The following is a 23,775-nucleotide window of genomic DNA, read 5'->3' as shown; positions in this document are numbered from 1 at the left end:
GTAGGAGTAGCCATTCTTTTTGCAGACACTGTGAACTTTTAAAAAATAATGATCAGAAAAGACAAAGAAGGTCACTACATACTTGTTATGGGAAAATTTCAAGAGGAAAAGATAACTATCTTAAATATATATGCACCAAATTCCAGAGCACCCGGTTATATAAAGCCACATCAGAAAAACAGAACAAATAAAAATAAATAACCTGATGCTACACTTCAAACAGCTAGAAAAAGAAGAGCAAGCCAAGCCCAAATCCAAAAGAAGAGAGGGAATTATAAAAATCGGAGCTGAAATTGATGCAATAGAGACTAAGAAAATCATCCAAAGAATCAATGAATCAAAAAGTTGGTTCTTTGAAAGAATAAATAAAATCAACAAGCCCCTAGCCAACCTTATTTTTAAAAGGGAAGAAAAGCTCAAATTCATGCAATAATAAATGAAAAAGGTGAAATCACTACAGATTCTATAGAAATACAGAAGATCATCAACACCTATTTTGAAAACCTCTACTCTCAATGCTTTAATAACATAGAAGAAATAGGCAAATTCCTAGAAACATATGAGGTACCAAAGCTAGGTAAAGAGAGTGTAAAATTGCTGAATAACCCAATTACTATTAATGAAATTGTAAATGTAATTAAGTACTTACCTACAGAGAAGAGCCCTGGCCCAGACGGATTCACTGATGAATTCTACAAGAAATACAAAGAAGACCTAATGTTGACACTCCTCAGAATCTTCAGTGAAATTGAAAGGGAACCAATCCTTCCTAAGCCATTGCTGGAAGCAAATATTACTCTAGTATCAAAACCTGTGAATGGCCCAACTAAAAAGAGAACTATAGATCAATCTCCCTATTGGACACAGATGCAAAAATACTCAATAAAATAGTGGCAAATAGGATGCAGCAAATCATCAAGAAGATTAAACACCAGATCCAAGTGGGATGCATCCCAGGCATGCAGGGATGGTTCAGAATATGTTAATCAGTAAATGTAATCCACCTTATCAACAAAGCCAAAAGTAACATGTACATGACCATTTCTATAGATGGAGAATAAAGCTTTTGATAAGGCCCAACATCTATTCATGATAAGAACTATACAGGGAAAATTATAATACACTTAAAAAAGAAATTGAAGATGATCTCAGAAAATGGAAAGGCACCCCTTGCTCATGATTAGGAAGAATAAATAGTGTGAAAATGGCCATTCTCCCAAAACTGTTATACTGATTCAATGCATTACCAATAAAAATACCATCAACATACCTCATAGATCTCGATAAATCACTCTTAAAACTCATGTGGCTTGAGAAGAGACCTAGAATAGCAAAAAGAGTTCTAAGCAACAAAGACAAAGCAGGAGATATCACAATCCCTGACTTGATGTTATATTACAAAGCAACCTTAGTGAAATCAAACTGGTACTGGAATCAAAACAGAGCTGAAGATCAATGGAATAGATTAGAAGATATAACCATAACTACAAACACACTCAACAACCTTATCTTTGACAAAGGAGCCAAATAGCTTCACTGGAAAAATGACAGTCTCTTTAATAAATGGTGTTGGAAAAACTGGCTCTCTACATGCCAAAAACTAAAATTAGACCAATGACTATCACCATGTACTAAATTAAAATCTAAATGGATCAAAGTTCAGAATATTAAAACAGAAACACTAAGTCTGTTGGAAGACAAATTGGGTGGAAATCTTGAAGACATATGGTTAGTAGAGAATTCTTGAACAGGAGTCAAAATGCACAGGAAATACTTACCAGAAGCAATACTTGGGATCACCCCTTATAAGAATGTTTCTGCACATAAAAATAAATTTCCAGCATAATGAAAAGAAAACCCACAAACTGGGAAAAAAAAATCTTATGAAGTCTTCCTCAGACAAAGCACTTCTGTCTAAAAATATAAAGAATTACAAAAAATCAGACACCCAAAATTCAAAGATACAATCCAAAAATGGGCATCTGTGATGAATACACACTTCCCAGATGATGAAATACAAATGGCAAATAAATACATGAAAAAATGTCCATCATCATTAGTCATTAGAGAAATGCAAATTAAAACCACACTGAGATTCCATCTCACTCCTGAAAGAATGGCCAGGATCAAGAAAACCACCAACAACAAATGATGGAGAGGCTATGGGGCAAAAGGAATTCTCCTGCACTGTTGGTGAGAGTTTAGACTAGTCTGCAACATTTGTGGAGGTCAATATGGAAATTTCTCAAAAAGCTGGCATTGGAAGTCCCATTTGTTTCAACTATTCCACTACTAGGCATATTTCTAGAAGAACTGAAAGCATCATATCATATTGATATACGTAAACCCACGTTTATAGCAGCACAATTTGTAATCGCCAGATCATGGAAACAACCAAAGTGTCCATCAACTGAGGAATGCATAAAAAAGTTGTGTTATTTTTATACAATTGAGTACTACTCAGTTATAAAGAATCACATTGAGATATTTATAAATAAATGGATGCAGCTTGAGACCATACTCATAAGTGAAATAAATCAAACTCACATGTATGGATACGGAATAGTTTCCCTACTGAAAAGAAATGATACTAAAATATAAAACTATGTGGTAATCATGATTCTCCACTATGTGGCTTTGAAGCCTTATAAAGTTTTCACTCATTCGTTGGAACATATTTATTCTGGGCTGTTTGATATTATTGCCTGTGATGATATGAACAGCTATTTTAAAGATAACTAGACATCGTAATAGCTAGTGCTGATGTAATATCATCTTGTTTTGAAGTCCCACCAAATTGTTATTCTTCTGTCTCCACTGGTGTTATCATGTTGTATCTTACTATATTATATTATATGTGATATTATAAACAAAAATTTTATAGGCAAATAGATAATATAGAAACCACTGTTCATATTCTGTTAGCTGTTTCTATATACCCTGTAATACTTTCATTCTCTTGAATGGTTTTACACTGCCGTGATATGTTTGAAGCCATAGTATACAAAGTTATATTCAAATACTTCAAGGAAAGATACACTATGGTAACTACTATTGAGGCAGGTTATTTTGTAGTGGAGCACTATGTTGTTGAAATTGTTATGCTTTGACATGTATTGTTATATTGTTATGTCCTCTTATATCTCAATCTCTCCTTTTTATTAAAAATATTTATTTTTTATTATTTTTATAAGGAAAAATAAAAAAGCAGGATATATTATAGTAAGTTTTTTGATTTCCTATTAATTTGATTTGAAGCCCTGTATTATTCCCATTACCTTATTTTGACCGATTTTACTCTGTTCTGCTCTGTTTTATAGTATCATGTTTGAGGGTATAGGCAACTAATAGAAGGCAGTAAGATTCACTATGATGCCCATTCTCATTTGACTATTATCTACATTTGAAGTCATGTAATGTTTACAATGTTTAGGTTTTATTGGTCTTGTTCTGTACTGTTTTGTTCAATTTTATTATACCTAATGATATAGGAAATTCTTTTTAAGGTAGCAAGAGGCATTATGGTAACCATCGTTGATAAACTTGTATTCTGTTTTTACATCATGTACAATGTCTATCCTTTGTTTTGACTGACTGCTTTGTTTTGTCATATTTGGTTTTATTCTCCTCCAAAAAAAGTAATAAGAACTATGGGTGTAATAAAATTCAAAATGTTTAAATGTTGTTGTAAAAAAAAGAGGGAAAAAAGTGCTCTAAATGATACAATTGCAAGTGTGTTTATGTGTGTTAAGATAGATGACCATATTACTAAGTTTTTGTTGGATCATTGAACACAATTCTTTGCAGTATCACTGTTTGAATGTCCACTTTGTGTGCTTTAATCATGTAAATTGAGTAACTATTTCTAAGAAGACAATATATAATCAAATTACTAGTGATTGCTTACAGTTTTTTTTTAAATTCTGTATTACTTGTACCCTTATACTGTTTTGTTATTTTTCCTTTAAATAAAAACAAAAAAGTATCTCAGATCCTAAAGGAAAATTACTTCCAACCTAGAATGAAGTACCCTGAAAAGCTGACCTTTAAAATGGATGAAGATTTAAGATATTTACATGACACAGAACAGCTGAGGAACTTAATGCTCACTAAGCCAAACCTGCAAAGAATACTGAAAGAGAGTATAGATACATCAAGAAAAAATACTAAGCAAGGCAGACAATTAAACAGAATGGAAAGATAAAGATTCAACAGCAGAAAAATAACATGTCAACAATAAACCAATATATAACAGTTATAATCGTTAATGTAAATGGTCTCAATTCATCAACTAAAGGAAACAGGCTGGCTGATTGGATGAAGAAACAATACCCAATGATATGCTGTCTGCAAGAAACATATCTAACCCAAAAGGAAAGTCACAAACCAAAAGTCACAGAATGGAAAACAATACTTCATGCCACAGGAACAAAAAAAAAAAAAAAATTGGAGGTAGCTGTATGCAGACATTGTGAACTTAAAACCAACAATTATCCTAAGGGACAAAGAAAGTCATTACATACTGCTTGGAGGAAAACTTCAAGAAGAGATAACAATCTTAAATATATATGCACCAATTTCCAGTTATAGAAAGCAAATGTTAATAGAAATGAACAATCAAATTAGCAGTAACACAATTATAACAGGAAAACTTAACACACAATTGACACCAAGGGACACATCAAACAGAGAGATAATCAGCAAACAAATAACAGAACAGAGTCACACATGTGAACAAATGGACTTGATAGACATATACAAAGTGTTCCATCCAAACACATCAAAATATACGTTCTTCTCAGCAGTACATGAGACAGTCTCTAAAATAGACCATATACAAGCCCACAGATCATATTTAATTAAATGGAAAGGAATTCAATTCATCCCATGTATGTCATTAGATCTTAGTGCCATGTAACTAGAAATTAATGAAAAAAGAAACTGCAAAAAATCCCACAAACACCTAGAAATTGAATAATACACTCTTGAGCAATCAGTGGGTCACAGAGAAAATTAAATAAAAAATTAAACAATATCTACAAGAAAACAAAAATAGATATGCAACCTAATGGAATGTGTGGGATGCAATGAAAGCAGTCATCAGTGGAAAATTTATTGCACTGAATTCCCACATCAGAAAAACAGAACTAATACAAATAAACAACTTGATGTAACACATGAAACATCTAGAAAAAGAAGAGCAAATCAAGCTCAAAGGCAAAACGAGGGAGGAAACCATAAAAATCAGAGCAGAAATTAATGCAATAGACACTAACTAAACAATACAAAGAATCAATGAATCAAAGAATTCGTTCTTTGAAAGAATAAATAAAATTGATAATCTCTAGCCAAACTTATTTTTAAAAGGATAGAAAAATCTCATATCCATACAATAAGGAATTAAAAATGTGAAATCACTGCAGACTTTGTAGAAATACAGAAGTTCATCAACACCTATTTCAAAAACCTCTACTCTCATAGGTTCGATAACACAGAAGAAATGAACAGATTCCTAGAAACATATGAAACATATGGGTCAAGAAGATGTAAAACTGCAGAATAATGTAATTTTTATTAATGAAATTGAAAATGAAATTAAATCCTTACCTACAAAGAAGAGCCAGGCCCAGGCACAATCACTGGGTAATTCTACAAGAAATACAAAAATACTTATTGCCAACACTCCTCAAATGCTTATATGAAATTGAAAGGAAAGTAATTCTGTATAAGTCATTACTGGAAGTGTATATTACTCTAGTACCAAAACCTGAGACAGACCCAACTAAATAAGAGAATTACAGGCCAATCTCCCTAATGAACACAAATGCAAAAATCCTCAATTCAATATTGGCAAACAGGATACAACAAATCATCAAGAAGATTGTATACCATGATTGAGCAGGATTCATCCCAGGCATGCAGGGATGGTTCAACATAGCTAAAAAAATAAATGTAATCCATCATATCAATAAAGCCAAAAGTAAGAATCACATTATCATTTCTATAGATGCACAAAAAGCTTATGATAAGGTCCAACATTCATTTATGATTAGAATCTTACAGAAAATTGGAATAGATTGTAGTCACCTCAATATGATAAAGGACATCTATGACAAACCAACAGCCAGAATCATATTAAATGGCTAAAAACATCATACTAAATGGACTTTTCCTTAAAATCAGGCACAAGACAAGGATGTCCCTTATCACTGCTCCTATTCAAAATAGTACGGGAAGTACTATAAGGAGCAATTAATCAAGAGAGAAATAAAAAGGGTAAACATAGAAAAAGAGGTGGTAAAATTATCATTATTTGCAGATGACATGATGCTCTATATAGAAGACCCCCCCCAAACTCCATTAAAATTCTCCTAGATATAATAAATTAATTCAGCAATGTAGCTGGATGCAAAAATCAATACCATTCCTACACACTAACAACCAAAACCTTAGAGAGTAATAAGAGAAGCCATATCCTTCACACTATCAATCAAAAAATGAAATACTTAGTAATTTATCTCATGAAAGAAGTAAATGAGCTTTATGAGGAGTATTATAACACCCTGAAAAAGAAATCAAAGAGGATCTCAGAAAATCAAAAGATATCCCTTGTTCTAGCACAGGAATAATAAATAGTGTAAAAATGGCCATTCTTTCAAAACTCTTACACAGATTCAATGCAAGCCCAATGAAAATACCACTAAGATACCTCATAGATGTAGAGAAATCACTCCTCAAATTCATCTGAAATCACAAGAGACCTAGAATAGCAAAGGCAATTCTAAGCAGCAAAGGCAAGGCAGGATGTATCACAACCCCTGCCTTGAAGTTATACTACAAAGGTACTGTAATAAAATCAACATGGTACTGGAATAAAAACAGATCTGAAGATCAATGGAATAAATTAGAAGATACAGTCACAACTACAAACACACTCAATTGCCTTATGTTTGATAAAGGGACCAAACATGATCAATGGAAGTACAATATTCTGTTTAATGAATGGTGCTGGAAAAACTGGCTTTCCATATGCTAAAAACTAAAACTATAATCCATGCCTATCACCATGTACTAACCTAAAACCAAAATGGATCAAAGGTATAAATATTAAAACAGAAACATTAAATCTATTAGAAGACAAAGTAGATTGAGATCTTGAAGACATAGGGGAAGGTAGAGAATTCATGAACAAAAATCAAACCACACTCAAAATACTGAAAAAGAATTAGAGGAGGCTCTTAGAATATTGGAAAACATCCCTAGTTCATGGATAGGAAGAAAAAACACTTGGAAAATGTCATTCTCCCAAAATTGTTACCCAGAGTTAATGCAATCCCAATCAAAATACCTCACAGATTTATAGAAATCATTCCTACAACTACAACATCAACAATACTCAGTGAACTTATCTTTGATCAAGGGGACAAACACGTCCACTGGAAGAAAGATGGTTTAATACATGGTGTTGTAAAAATTGGCTTTCCATAGCCTGAAAACTAAAACTAAAACTAGATTCTTTCCTATCATCATGTAGTAAACTTATCTTAATGGATCAAAGATCTAAATATTAAAACAGAAACACTAAATCTGCTGAAAGACAAAGTAGGTAGTGAAAACATAGTGGTAGGTAGAGAATTCATGAACAAGAACCAAATTACACGTGAAATGCTTCACAGAATCAATAACTGGGATCACATCCTATAAAAGAGTTTTGCATGTCAAAGAAATTTCCACGATAAAGAAAAGCAAACCCACAAATTGGAAAAAAAATCTTAGTGAACTGTCCCTCAGACAAAGGATTTCTGTCTAGGACATATAAAAATTAAACAAAAATCAGATCCCCAAATTTCAAAGAGCCATTCCAAAACTGTCATCTGATATGAATACACATTACTCAGATGAAGATATATGGAAGGTAAATAAATACATGAAAAGATGTTTAGCATCATTGGTCATCAGAGAAATGCCAAATAAAACAACACTGAAATTGTATCTCACTCCACAATGAATGGCCATGATCAAGAAAACTACCAACAACAAATGCTGAAGAGGATGCAGGGGGAAAAGGAACTCTTCTGCATTGCTGGTGGGAGTATGGCCTGGTATAACCACTGTGAAGGCCAGTGTGGAGGCTCCTCAAAAAAGCAGGGATTGGAAGTCCCATTTGACTCACGTATTCATAAAGCTTCTGGCATATTCACAGAAGAACTGAAAACATCATACCACAGTTATATATGTGCACCCATGTTTGAACATGTTTGTTATTATAGTTTGCTGCATATGTAAGGATTAGTTGGATTCATTTTGCATCTTTAAATGGGCATAAACATACTTAGATTACATTTATCTCCTTATATGTTAAATTTCCCACTTCTCTGTGATTTTCATCCTTCTTGTAAGCTGCCTTATTTTATGTAACTACTTTTTTTTTAATCTGTACCAGGGATCAAATTCACGACTGTGCACTTGAAGGCAGGTGCGTATGTCACTGAGCTAAATCCCCAGTCTTATATAATCACTTTTGATTAAGTTAATTATCTTGATGATAACAAATAATAGTACATGATATTCAATTCTAATTTCACTTTCCTATCTTTGATTATCTGGAGACTGTGTTGAGATTTTTCATTCATGTTATCATTGCATTTTTAACTTTATTTTGTAGAATATATAATATTATTTATATACTTGAAGAAATTCATTTCTCACATATGCATGTTGTGAATGTTTTGTATTAGTCTGATAATTGGCTATATATTATCTTTGTACTGTTTTTTTTTTTTTTGTGGATGCCTACAGCATTTTGTGATTTAGGGTTGCATTTTGGCTTTTTACAAATTTTCCTTTTTAAAAACTTTTATGTATTTACTTTTAGGAATTATGGCTTTATTATGTTTATTAAAAGCCTCTAAATCATGTGTATGGCTTCAGTTTGTGCTATACTTCCATCCTTCAATGTCCCACAGTTCTAGTTTGAAGTTTTGTCCCCTACCTATGACACTAAAAGGACATAGTGGCACATCCAGGAGTGGGGTCCAGAGGTAGGAACTTAGGCTGCTGACCAAATGTTTTATAGGAGATGTAAGGACCCCAGCTCTGAAGTATCAGGGCCGCACAGGCAAGGAAAAGCTCATCTGAAGCCCTGCTCCAAAATGAAGCTTTTACTGTTTAATTTATCTAAATTAAGGTATGAATTCCAGTCCCATGGAGCTGAATCATACAATATGAAAATAAACAGAAGATTGCACTGTGCATGAAGGTTTTTTTTTTTTTCACTGTGATACCCTCTCACTGTGTCACGTAAGGGTCATGTCCTCAGTGGCCTAAGAGTTGAGCTGCAGGGAGGCTGAATTTCATCATCAGATGGAGCCCCTATTTGTATGGCCTTCTGCTATACAGAGGGCTCTTGGCATGAAAAACTAACACAGGGCTGTGCTCTTCTCGGATTTGACTGTAGTGAGAGAGTTTGGTAACAATGATTTCATTCAAGATGATCTGCGAATCCACTGTGAGATAATGTCTTGGTATCTCAATCTCTTCATGTCCTTTTATTTCTCCCCCATGCTTTCAAATCATAGCTTTCTGTCCTGTCCCACATCCTTACTAAAGTCATTTTACCCCCTCACAGTGGCCCCAGAGTTTAAAACCTCTCCTATGTTAATTTAAAAGTCTGAGACAAATAGCATCGGAATGAACTACGCATCAGATTTAGATGACTCTGCCCAGTTTGTACTTATAAACTTAACTGTGCTCAGTGCTTCTCCAATGCAGTGTTGGGCCTGGCCTAAGGTGGACATTCCCAGGCCACAGAGCTGATGGAATGGAATGAGACCTTGAACAATGCACAAAAACCCCACTAGAGCATTTCTACATCATGACTCACAGTTATACTCTTTGACTTCATGTCACTGTGACACAAGGTCACAATTTGACAAGGTTCTGGAAGATTCATCCACACAGCTATTACCTGACTCCATATGGGCAAGAACATAGGCCTGGTGGCTCCCACACTGGCATTCTCAGGGGATGGCTCTTCAGGCCAGGGTTTGTGGCAAATGGGGCAATGCAGCTCTGCAAGGCACAGGCGCCTCTCTGTGCCAGCACTCACTCCACCTTGTGCTGGTGTTGCCTCTGTGGGGGCCTCTGCAGTGTCCTCCCTACTTCAGTGGTTCCTGCCTCTGCCTGCTATGCCACAGCTTGGTTTCAAAGCCAGATGAAAGCATCCATGCACCAAACATCTTAAGATCTGTGCCCTGTACAAGGAGTGTGTCATGGAGTCCATGGACAGACATGGTCTGTGAACACTGTCAGATAATTTGCCGAGGCCCATTTTCTCTTGGAGACACAGGTGCTACACATGTGGTTAGTGAAGAAACCCCCAAAAATATTTACAGCTAATACTTGAGAAAACTCTAACAAATGAGAATGGAGATCACAGATTGACCATCAATGACCCTGTCAGTCTCACAAGTCCCTGTAATCTGGCCCTGTAGTGGGAGTGACAGGCTCTAAATGCCATTTGGTTCAGTTTCATATTTTCCTGTGAATCAGAATCTGGCTTCTTTCAGCCTGTGCTGCTCTCCCTATCACTTGATCCCTTCACAGGACTTGAGTGTTCACTTTAGTAAATCTTTTTTATTTATAACTTGGCAGGTCTGGGAAATTTCCTTCCTGATAAGTTTTCCTTCCTTTGAGTTCTTATTCCACACTGTCCTGTTGCTCCTTTCAATCACTGTATCATTAGAAATGAAATCTATTGTACTATTTCTCCACACCTGAACTTGTCTGCTGTATTATGCTTATAAATCTATTCTGGTGTCAGCATCAGTGAGTCACTGAGATTTTCCAGTAAGTTTAGAAGTCTAAATTAGGTTTGCGCACTGTTTGTTTTTTTCCAGAAATGCATTAGGTGTTATAGATTTGGCCTGTCTTTTTTAATGGAACTCTGCTTGAATTATATCCACAAAGACTAAGATCAGAATTTACATGTACAATTCAGGCAAATTTTGCATATTAAACCATTTTTGATTTTACTATGACAGTGCTTAATCTGTGTGTTCATCATGATAAAAGGAAATTTATGACTATTTCTAATTATTCATTGTAAAATTCATGACCCCATAGTTCCTGGAAGCTGTAGGTAAATATTCAGAATGCAGTTACTGTGAAAAGTTTAGATGTTATATGCCACCGGAGTCACAGAGCAGGGGAAGTTTGTATTCATTAGGCTATTTCAAGGCATACTCATGCAGCAACAAGAACATTAAACTAATTTCTCTCAGGGTAAAGAATATCCATGTTTATGTAAAATTTATTTGATTATCCTTTTTAATTAGTAGAACTTTAGGAAGTTAGTTGCCATGAGTAATTTTGTAGGCACATCAGCTTCTATGATTTTATGCAAATGTGAATTTTCAATACTCTCAATTAATTAACTAAAGATATAAATCCTATGAAGAATTCATTTTGTAAATTTTAATATATACTAAACTGCTTAGAACAGCTGTGAAATCACACAATCTCATCCTCTTTGCTGAGGGCTCTAATGTCAGTGCATCATCATCAGTACGTGTTCTGCCTGTTATTTTTACTCTAATCTTACAGTGCAGCATAAAGCAACAGAAACCTGATATTATTTTACCAAATTTTGAAGGTAGATATAAGCACTGTGATTTATTTGAAGCTTAGGAGAATTTTACAATGAAAGGAAATCCACAAATGGAATGGGGAAATCTCTAGTTTCTTTGACCATGTCAGGGTGTGGAGAATGCAAGCATCAAAAGGGACAGCAAAATATTGGATTTATAAAAAAATTCCCACTAACATTGTACTGCTGGCTGCAGGCTTAACAGCATGTACTCACAATAATGAAGTTTCAAAATTTGAATTGGAGACATTGCTGATATCTCACAGATTTCAGTAAGTTTGTCAATTATTCGGGTTGATAGATATAAAATGTTACATAGTATAACTTGCATGAAGACGATGTAATGAAAGGCACACAGGGCCCATCATTACTACATTTCCATAGGGGGAAATGAGTCACAGGAGGATAAGGAGTGAAGAGGACCCGGGGTTTCAGCAGCTAAAGTCCCCCATGTTCTCCGAGAAGCTGCTCCTGTGCTGGGACAAGGAAGGGGTGGCTCCAGGGAACCCTGTTCCCCCTGAGGGATGCTAAGTTCCCTCAGAATGGACTGCACAACCCTAGGCTATTAGAAGCAGGATATGTGGGTCCTGATCTCTGAAGAGGTGAGGATTGTTACTGGGCTCACACTGAATGCCCCTCACTGTGGCTCCAACTTCCATCCAGACTGTTACCAGATTTCCTGAGCTTCACTGGGACCTTTGCCAGACGACCACAGCAGAATTTTATTTGACTCAAGTGATAACTGGGGTCCTGCAAATTGGAGAATGTGTTCTTCTTTAAAAATAAACTGAGACTTCAGAGGTAAGAAAACACATAAAAGCAGAGAGTCAGGGATAAGAATCATATGCAGAAATTTCCAAACCTGACAGTAAACAATATCTACCTTCCTTTCATGTTCTCTTGGTCTGTATACATTAAGCAAAGTTGCAGATAGAATATATTGAGTTGAAAGAATAGATGAAGGTAGATATTTTATTATACATCTGTACTGGTACAGAAAAAATGATATTTTGAAATGAAGAATTTTATACTGTCAACTGTTTTTAAGAAAAGAAAAAAAAAAGAAACACTTTATTTCATGCAATAACCTTTTGTGGTGATTATCAAGAAAGAAAAGACCAAAGGAGCTGTTTTGTCTTTCTTGTCTATTTTTTCTTCTTTCTTTTTTAAGTATTGGACTGAGTCTAAAGATTAGAAAGATCCTTATTTTCCTTAATGGGCACTTAGTCAAATAATATCAGCTCACCCTCTAAATAAATGTCCATGTGTGTCACTCAGTCTCACAGCAGTTTGAGAACAAGGGCAGGAGGACAGAATAATGAGTCAGTGCTTTATATTTGATGATCTGTGTCACATAACCTTGATACAAATTTGTGAAATCAAAGCTGTGAACAAATTCGACAATTTTTCTAATGTCTGAGTAATTTTAAAACATCATACATTTCAATATCATAACTGAGTGCTTTAGTTTATTACAATCTTTATGATAATGCAAAGAACTGCAAAATTAAAGCTATGTAAGGCCTCAATGTTACAACAAATATTACAAACAAAATTAGAGATTTCTCCTATTTGGAGAAGAGTGTGCAATGGGTATTTGCTTAACTGCAGATAAGAGTATAACTGGAAAAATTTTTGCATGGTAAATGCTGAATTTCATGGTGGAAATCATTATTTTTAATGCACCAAATTTAATGAGACCTCTTGATATCATACTAGGTATCTGTATAGTACATATCTCTACAGATTTTAGTAATTAGTAAATTACTAAATTTAGTAATTTAGTAATACAAACAAATTTTGTTGTTTTTTTTAATTCAAGAGAGCATAAGAAATGAGCAGCATTGATATGTAAACACTCAACTATATTTCAGTTGAAGCTTCCAGTTTCTCATTAAACTCAGTTTTGTACTTCCAACAATGTGTGCATAAATTGTCCATCTAACACCTGAGGAAATCAGATTTACCCTCCAGTGCCAGATGTGGAAAACCTCAGGTGGCAGTGGACTTCCCAACTGTCAATTCGCTCCCTCTCCCACAACTTCACAGCCCCACAATCAAGGTCAGTAAAGGTCATCATAAAGCTCAGGGGCCTCACAGCATCCTTTCCATTGTCTCTTCACACCTGGAACTGCTGTCAGATGACTTGCAATGCAGGAGACATTCAGTGCTGTGTACTCAGCCAGCCTTGGTTTAAGTGGCCAATGTTTTCTCTTTCCCACATATGTACACTTGTTTTGAATTTATTTACAATATGTGCTGTGCCATTTAGATTTTCATTTTTTTGAATAAATTTACAACATTGAAACACTTCAGGTGATAGTTAAAATATACATGAAGACTTGATCCAGTGTCATCTCAACCATATTATATCTGCATATTTCAGGAATTTATTAATGATATTTAATGGAAAAAGGTAAATATATGAAATAATCAATATGTGAACTTTATCAGTGATGTTGGCCTAGAACCAACTTTGAAGCTTAAAATTATAGAATTAACTAAAAAAAATCACAACTATTTAAATCTTTGAAGGCCTTCATTCTCAGTATCATCAATTTTATTGAATTAATTCCTCACTAAAGTGTGTAGATTTAATTATTTTTTCATACAGCATGATGTGATTTTTCTCTGTGGGTTGATGGGAATGTCACTTTAGTTTTCATATAGCTGATATAATTCTTGTTTTTACATTATTATCTTAGTAGATTCTTTCTATGTGTATACCATATATATATATATATATATATATATATATATATATATATAGTCATGTATTTAAAGCCATTTTTAAAATTTTAAACTGTATATTTCTAAATTATTTATATATTATATGAAACACTTAAAATATTTTTTCTTCACTATTCAAAGTATAGAAAACGCAAAATTCACACTCTCAATAATGGATTTCCTAATTGTATTACAGTATTTTATTGTATTAATTGTTTTGGGGGTATTTTAAGTAGACAATGAATTATTTGGGTTTTTATATGACATTTTACATAGTTCAGATTTTAATTCTTTGTTTCTCTGATCTATTACTTGTATAATTACTTTTTTAAATGTCATGAAGCCCATATGAAACAAAATGCTTTAATGCCTGTACTCTTGGGACATACTCTGTGTTCCGCTTGTCTCGCTCGCCCCCTGCTGGTCCTAAGCACCCCTGCACGGAAGTTTTTGTCTGGGCTCACACTGATGTTTCCACACTGTGTCTCTCTCCAGCACAGTAATACACAGCCGTGTCCTCGGCTCTCAGGCTGCTCATCTGCGGATACAGCGTGTTCTTGCTGTTGTCCCTGGAGATGGTGAATCGGCCCTTCACGGAGTCTGCGTAGTATATGCTACCACTACCACTACTGATGTATGAGATCCACTCCAGCCCCTTCCCCGGAGACTGGCGGATCCAGTTCATCTCATAGCTACTGAAGGTGAATCCCGAGGCTACGCAGGAGAGTCTCAGGGATCCTCCAGGCTGCACCAAGCCTCCTCCGGACTCTACCAGTTGCTCCTCACACAGGACACCTGCAAACACAGAGACGTTCTGCTCAAGAAGCTGTCACATATGCCCATTGTTTATCCCACTAATGCCACTCACTCACACGTTTGGTATTTATTATTTTTCATAAATTACCCTTTAAAGTAGCAAGAAGCAAAACCCAGCTCAGCGCCAGCTCCATGGTGAACCTTCTGTGCTCAGTGCCGATCACTAAGAGGGAACAGCTGGGCACCAGGGTTAGAGCCCTCTGCAGAGCTGTAAGCATGAGGGCTGGGCTGGTTTTAATCAACACAGGGAGGCCCTATTTGCATGGCGTCCTGTATATATGGCCAGTTCTATTCCTGAAGTCTCAGAGAGGGAAGAGTCCAAAGCACATGAGAGTGTTTTGAGATTTGTTTTGTAATATCCCTAGTATACTGAACACAGTATACTGAAGTGGTTCCTTCCTATGTGTAACATCATCTACTTTTTTTATTCTTGCCAATATGTTATTAGTGGATTGGGTAACTTCACAGGAGTGCAGATGTGTACATAAAATGAGAAGCATAATATCCTGTGGTATGTGACATTATAGACTATAAAATCATGTTGTCTATGAGGTCCTACAGTCTTCTCACAGAACTCAACAGCTTGCTGAGGAGTTCCAATGACAGACTGGTCAAGCTGCACGATGATTGTCACATGTCTTCTTCTAATGAAGGAATTCAACAGTATTATTGTGTATCTTATTCTATTCATAAATGGATCGACAACCAGCATCTTTTTAAAAAACATGTTCAAGAATCTGAGAGCTTATCTTACCTCTGGATAGGTAATATACCATTAAACATACACTAATTATATAGCTTATGCTAAAATAAATATAACATTTATTTTAAAGATGAATAAGTGATATACTTTTTGAGAGAATTATACTGAGTTAAATATCCACAAAACCATGCCCATTCTCGATACCTAATGCATCTACTCATAAATTCTCCAGTCATTTTCCATAAAATTCCCTTTCTGTAAAAACTTGCATTCTGTTCTTTTGTAAACTGAAATGTTTATTACTGTGACTGTTCCTTCTCACGGTGACAAAAATATCAGGCTACTTTTGCATGATGATCATGAGACTTGTGTATTCCAAAGCATCTATGTTCCATAGATTCACAGTATTTTTTCTAGAATATGCAGTATTTTCAGCCCTCCCATAGGAGCTCAAACAAAGGAGATGATAAAATACAGGTGTAAATGCATTCTGTCCACAACAAAAATGCCTTCCATCCTCTGCACTGCGGAGACCTCACCTGTGAACTGGAGAGGGCACACTGTACGCTCTCTGCAGTGTGTGTGAGGCTAACACAGAGGGGAAACTCAGACACTGAACGTTGTGAAGCCCTTAGTCTGGGCTTTTCTTCCCTGAACCACCTATGGAGTCGCTCCTGCTTTCCTGAAGATCCCGAGGACACTGTGCTGGTTCAGAGTTTCCCCACAGGTCCTATGTACCAGGTCCTGTGCACCTGCTGCTGATCCTAAGCGCCCTCTGCTGGTCTGTCCACCCTGTACATAGCTTTGTAGCTAGGCTCACACTTCGATGCCCTCAGAAAATGTATTGCACCGTGCAATACGGTTGAGTTTTCCAGGGATATTGAAAACAGTCACTCAGAGAACTTTTTCTTGGTTTTAGAAACGCTGACATGTCAGGGATGATTGACCAATTATCCCTCCACTGTTACTGTCCTGCTACATCCACTCAGTTTCTTGCTGACAGCTGAAGGAACCAGCTCTAGGGGCAATGTCCCATAGCTGCACTAACCAGAGCAGGTGAGGCTGAGAGGAAGGGTCTGAGAGGGCTTCATGGGCTCTAATATGGTCTCTTGCAACACTAGCTGAGATGGGACAGTGAGATAACAGGGCAAACCCTGAGATCAGAGGCAGAATCTCCACATCCTTCTGTCTGAATTTTCCTACACTCACATATGGGAGACATCGCCTAAAAGAGGAGGACCCAGCATTTATACTATGTTCTTATAATCCTTTTTTTGTTTGTTTGTTTGGGTTTTTTTTTTATCTGTACCGGGGATCAAACTCACGGCTGCCTGCTTGCAAAGCAGGTTTTTATGCCTCTGAGCTAAATTCCCAGCCCCAATATACTATGTTCTTGACAACTAACGTTAACAATCTCTGATAACATCTTAAATATTGAGAAACAAATCACATTAATGAAATGTGCAATATGATCTTATCTGGTAGCTCAAAAACATTTGCATCTGCAATGCAGTCTTACACATGAAGATCAGAAGGAGACAGAGGATGGACAAATTTTTGTGTTGGTCTCTGGGTGTAGGATGCTGACTGAGCCCTCTAAGGAATCAACAATGTTCCTCGAGTCCATTGCTCAAGGCCCAAACCTCCTAATCCTGGACAGGACATGGAGGTGAAGAGCTGGTCAGGGAGCTGGCTGTGTCTGAAGATGAAAGAAAACTCTAGGAATATGAAAACCAGCACACAGGTGCCAAAGATAACAGGACTGTGAGGTGCACACAACACATGTGCATAACACACAGCACCAGTTCACATTCTATGTGCATCTATTCACATCCATTTCAAGGTTATTGCTGATATCAATTTGCATTCTCCATTCGGTATTTGCTCATTTAATCATTGGTGGAAACCAAGATTTTGAAATGGATAACATATTGTTAGTTTCTCACTGAAGTGAGCAAAAAATGTCTAAAGATTATCATAAGTTTTGTAGACTTTTCTAAACTCATCTGATTGTAATTCTCTTTGTGGGTGTGAAATGCATTCATGGGTTTCTGAGAATCTTCTTCCCACACATTAATGTTTACATGTGTGTAGTATAATTTCTAGCCTCTGTGAAATGCTAATGAGTTTTTTACTGACACATTTGTGCTGTAGCAAAGTGACTTGCTTGAAGACACCTGGAGCTGTCCACTCCCTTCTCTGTGGAGAACAATGCTGCATATGAATCTCAGAGCAGAGCACAGAGCCTTCAGGTGAAAGGCTTTCAGCTGTGATGAGGATCACACTGGACTTTAGCGGGCTATCATCCAACCAGAAGAATCCAGCTCTTATTTACTATTGGTGCATGGAAAGGCTTTCCAGTAAGATGCAGCAAGAACCCTCACGATTCCTTGCTACTGAGTTACACAGCAAATGCTTTAGTGGTTACCTGAGGTAAGCACGGAGAGATGGAATCCAACAATGCTTTTCATTAAATCTCCTTAACGAATTCCTGTGTGAGATTACATCCTTATTAATTCACCCCGGAGTAAGGAAATTGGGAAATTGGTGTGAGGATTACTGAATGAGTCAAAATAGAGTGCTGAGCACAGCTCCATCCCTCCTCACAGGGAGACACTGAGCTTGGGGAATACACAATCTGACCTTCAGTGTGAAGAGGAGCAAATGTTGGGTGAAGGAGTCATTCTGTATGTGACTGCTTCAGCAAGGAGAAAATAGGCTCCAATGTCATTTCCACTGCTGTTAGTGCTGTTTGTCTACTTTTGAGACAGATTAATCCTATGGGAACTTGACTATGTGATCACACAAGGCAGATATTCTGCTGTGTTATTGTGTCACAGCTGGGACTGGGACAGCTCCTTGAACCTGAGCCCATGTCTCTCTCATTACGGTGACACATGAGAATCCATGTTCTTTTAACTATTTGATCCACATCATCTTGACATATGACAAAAAGCCTCCCAGCCTACTATATATCCAGTATGAGTTCATGTTCTCTAAAATTGATGAATGAATTTTAGGAACAATGTACATTAAGAGCAGTATATATTTATAGAGAGAAAGAAAGCTCCTTTCTGAGAGACAGAAGTGGTTCTGAGTGGGTGGCCAAAGACTCTGTCTTTTCTAGGGACTTCTATATAGCAATACAACAAAGTGAGACATGGCCAAGGTGGGGAAAATATGGGAACACACAGGGTGGGCGTGAAGTGGGACAAAACTGTGATCACAAGTAAGGTTAACTATCAGGTAAAATTGATTAAGTTATTGACAAATGGGGATGCAAGTTGTATAGCAAGCAGGCAGGAACATAGAGCATTGACTCTTCTTATAGTGGGTTGGGATGGTTTCTCCTGGATTTAGAGAGTGGCAGAGACCTATGTACAATATCAGTTCTTAGGATGTGTGTGTATGTGATTGATCTTTGTCTTTATACCTAGCCCAAAGTGGGAGGCGTCTGTCTCTGCCTTAGATACAAGGTATCTGGGCTTCTACACTGGATCCTTTGTGGGCCTAGACCTGTCTGATGGTCTATAACATGTATATCTAACTGAGCTGCTTATAACAATCCCTCCTCTGAAGAAGTAACACAAACTGCCATGAGGGAGTAATGGGCAATGATCGATCTGGCTTCTCTAGGCTGAAGGGGTTCGTAGTTGATTAGCAGTCATATATACTCTGCATATATTCTATCTAATGACTTCTATATATACCAGATATTTTTATCTTGATTAAGTATACAGCTATAAGACTGGAGTGTTGGTGTCGCTCCCGGCCGGCAGGAAAAACACACGACAGATTCTGACGGTGTGCAACCTTGTCTTTATTTGTCTCCGCGTGGGCCCTGCGAGGCCTCCGCTCTGCCACCAGACCTTTCTCACCGGTGGACTTTCTCTATCTCTCTCTGTGCTTCTCTCTCGTGGCGGGAGAGGCATTTACTTTTATAGGGTAACAGTGGCCAATCAGTTCAAAGCGCGCGATGCGGGCTGATTGGCTAACATCAGTTGTTGCTAGGCAGACTATCTTACAGAGCGGGTTGTTTAAGTCGCCAGGGCAATCAGGGGGCAGGAAGCAGGCGCCATTTTGGCTCACTCGATGGGAGGGGTAATCTAGCTCAGGCTTTGCTCTTTTCTACAGGCCTCACGTCCGCCAAGTAAGGCGACCGGTGTCGGCCGCGGCTCCCAACATCTCCCCCTATTTTATTTACTTTGAATGAATGTATGCATCGCAGCCCGCCCTGGATTGAGTGCAGAGGCTTATGCCCTGTGTTGAGGCCCACCGTAGGCCCTTGGCTTGGACCCTGGTCGGCCGCCCCCGGGTCCGCCAAGGCCTTGAGACCCTCGTCCTTTTTCCAGGGCCAGGAGTGAACTGGACGGAACCTGGATGCACATAGGCATGCACTCATGCCCCTGCGTGTGATCCCCTCGGAGAGACATCTAGATCTGGGCAGATTCTAGTAATCCAGCGGCTTTCGTGCAGTATGGGGTAGGGCCTGGCTTAGGTCGAGTCGTGCTGGGGAGGCACGCTGTTACCCGTCATTGACTCACCTACCCTGCTGTGTGGTGTCAATAGGGAAGGAGTGCGGGAGACCCACCACATCTAGACTCGGTCGTAGGCCAACCGAGCGAGCCATGCGTAAGCCTGGGGGTCATTGTGCCCATCACGGGATGCTGCCAGGGCCGCATGGGCAACCAGGCGTACTTGACGCCGGGCCGCTACAAGGTGCCCATTAATAAATGATGTAACCCATCGGAGCAAGAATGGTCCTACAAGTAAGAGCAGAAGCAAGGAGCACAGGGGGCCTAACAAGGGTAGCACATAGGGGAGCAAGCCGTTCCAGGCCCCCAAAAAGTGATTGTCCTGCAGTTCTTTTAGGGCTCATCTTGTTGTTGGGTCTGCGGTTGGCCTCTGGTGGAACAGGCCTGATCTTCAGTCAAGGGACTTGTCGCGTTAACCTCTCTGGGACCCACAGTGGTTCTCGTCCCGGTTCCTGCGGAAAAACACAAACCGCGCCTCGGTTCCAGCTAACCACCGGATCCGGGCCCATCCATTGTCATGCCATAGATAACCGCGCCTTTGGAGGCAGGCCTTGGCTTACTCCCCCTTTTTGTTTTTTATTATTTATTTATTTATTTATTTTTATTTTTTTTTTTTTTTATCGGTACCAGGGATCGAACTCGCGATTGCCTGCTTACAAGGCAGGCGCTTATGCCGCTAAGCTAAATCCCCAGCCCCTGTTTCCTCGACCGGCGTTTTTCTCAGCCTGCTCGGCAGAGTAGCCACCCATGAAAATACCGTCCGCCCCGCGGCGCGACGTCATAGGACGGCGGTCGCGACAGAGTGGAACGGGGCGTCACTTCCTGTGCCGGCTGAGAGAAGGGAGGGTCCCCTGTAGCGGCCTCTCGGGGGGGAGCCGCTTTTGGAAAAGAGCTCCAGGGCGGAGCGGATGGCTCTCTATCTCCTCCCCGCCAGAGGGCGCTCGGGGGTCCTTTCTCCTCTCTCTGCTTTTCTTGAGTGGCACATGCACACAATTTACAGCGCAACTCGGCATAGGGGTTTTGGGCCTCTCGGCTTCCTGCCCCACCTTCTAGTTCCTCTTCGCTATCTGAGTCGGAGGACTCCAGAGCTTGGGTGTCCTCTATCTTTTCCTGGATCTTTTCCCCCTGGACGGATCCCTCCCGAGAGCATTTCGATTTTGCCTGCTCAAAAGCCTTGCGTGCGTCCATGATTTCCGCGTCTCTAACTGCCGACGGGAACCCCTTCCCCTCCCCTTCAAGGCACGCATGTATCATTTCCCACAGGGGGCAAATAGCCGGCGAAATATCGCCTTCCAATTCCGCCGAGGCGAGGTCCCCGCCTAACTTCTCCCATGACAGCAGGTTTAAATGCCCTGTGGGTAAAAACCAGGGAGCCACCCTATCTACCTCTGCTATGAATAGTTCCAGTGTTTTTTGACCTACCCTGAGGTCCCTAGATTTTAAAAGCTTCTTAAGGGCCTTTACCAAGGGCCGTGCCTCCGCGCTCGGTAAATTACCCATCCTTAACCTACGAGGGTTGTTACTCACCGCGTGTGACTTAGAGAACCCGTCACCTACGCATGAGCCTGAGGGGAGTCTAAAAGCCCTGTAGGTGCACGCCACCCAGAGCCCAGGCTTATCCCCCACTCACCTGTCCGGCAGCACCATGCTGGAGCGTTGCACACCACTGAGGGGAGTGATCAATTCCCCGTACGGGCCACCAGATGTCGGTGTCGCTCCCGGCCGGCAGGAAAAACACACGACAGATTCTGACGGTGTGCAACCTTGTCTTTATTTGTCTCCGCGTGGGCCCCGCGAGGCCTCCTCTCTGCCACCAGCCCTTTCTCGCCGGTGGACTTTCTCTATCTCTCTCTGTGCTTCTCTCTGTGCTTCTCTCTCGTGGCGGGAGAGGCATTTACTTTTATAGGGTAACAGTGGCCAATCAGTTCAAAGCGCGCGATGCGGGCTGATTGGCTAACATCAGTTGTTGCTAGGCAGACTATCTTACAGAGCGGGTTGTTTAAGTCGCCAGGGCAATCAGGGGGCAGGAAGCAGGCGCCATTTTGGCTCACTCGATGGGAGGGGTAATCTAGCTCAGGCTTTGCTCTTTTCTACAGGCCTCACGTCCGCCAAGTAAGGCGACCGGGCTCGGCCGCGGCTCCCAACACTGGAGAAGACAAGAAAGAAAGAATTATGTACGCATTGTCTAAATAATACAATTCTTAGGGTAATTATGGGTACCTTGTGCAAGGATTTTCATCAAAAGAGCTAATAACGATTTTCAATAAGGACAAAGTTGAGGGAATTTTACAATCTGACATATCATTGGTTTGTCATCTAATATGTTGAACAGCTACTTAGATATTAGCAGAAAGATAGGGAATGTATGCATTGAATTATAAAAATTGCATAAGTATGTTCTGTGCTAAGTACCTCCTATCTCATGGATTCTGAGTTGTGTGGTTGGCCTGTTTTACTGATTTTAGCTTTTTTATTCAGGGGATAGGAACCAGATGAAAAGCCATTTATGGCCCATTGGGTATAGCTAGTTAAGGGCTTGATATGGATCATAGAAACTTTTCTATAGACTGAGTCTGGTGGATCCCAGTATAAGGAATCTAAAATGAATCTAGTATTGTTTTTGTGTTCATCCGAATGATATCTTAGGGTTTGGAATCCTTTGAACAAAAACCTAGTTTAATGAAAGCATATGGAAGCAAAATGTGATCATTATAGCTAAAAGTTAAGTTTAGAAACTAGTTCTAAGCAAATTCATCATACAGTATTCAGCAAGTTTTCTCCTGGCAGATTCTGGCCAAATTGAGATACAAATATTGTAACCCTAAATACTGAATATTGTTATCTAAATATTGCAATCGTTTTCCAGTCTTCCTCAAAATCCAAAAAAGTTATATTTTTAATCCCACTGAGGCATTATTGGAATCCTAAAAAGTTAATTTCAATCTATCACCTCCAATGCAACTCACAGAGAGTGTAAAGACACCAAGACACATTCAAAGTTAAGGACATCCATGGAGTTCTAAGTCCAGTCCTTGCGAGGATGTAAGGACAAATCCTTGATCCCAGTGCTGTCTTAGAATTTATTATCTTGTGAAGTAGGAGGTGGCTTGAGGACGTCTGACAGTGAGCATGATGAGACCTATGTGACTAGAGCTGACTAATCAGGTAGGGAGAAAAGCAACTTTGAATACTGCACACAGAGAATGACACACAGAAGCATCAGTCTTCATAATCCAATTAAGCAGAATTGGTTTTGGTGGTTGTTTCTCCCATTTGTCATCTGTAAACTTTTGTGCCCTGGGACTCAGAGACTTTTTATTTCCAGGTTCATCCCCAGTTGGCAT

The 23,775-nt window shown here is 38.8% G+C and overlaps 1 gene segment (V, D, J or C); it reads right to left on the bottom strand.

Moving 5' to 3' along the window:
- Positions 1 to 14,615: 14,615 nt before the first annotated feature.
- On the bottom strand, positions 14,616 to 15,411 carry LOC100725893 (immunoglobulin heavy variable 3-48-like). The segment is given in 2 exon segments: positions 14,616 to 15,172; positions 15,282 to 15,411. Coding segments are annotated over 2 exon segments (465 nt in total).
- Between the last annotated feature and the right edge of the window lie 8,364 nt (positions 15,412 to 23,775).

This window comes from Cavia porcellus, unplaced genomic scaffold (genome assembly GCF_034190915.1).
Source record: "Cavia porcellus strain 051 isolate PalLab524CR breed Dunkin Hartley unplaced genomic scaffold, mCavPor4.1 scaffold_8, whole genome shotgun sequence".
Lineage (NCBI taxonomy): Eukaryota > Metazoa > Chordata > Mammalia > Rodentia > Caviidae > Cavia > Cavia porcellus.
The sequence above is the reverse complement of the archived record's forward strand: the minus strand, read 5'-3'. Positions and strand labels throughout refer to the sequence as shown.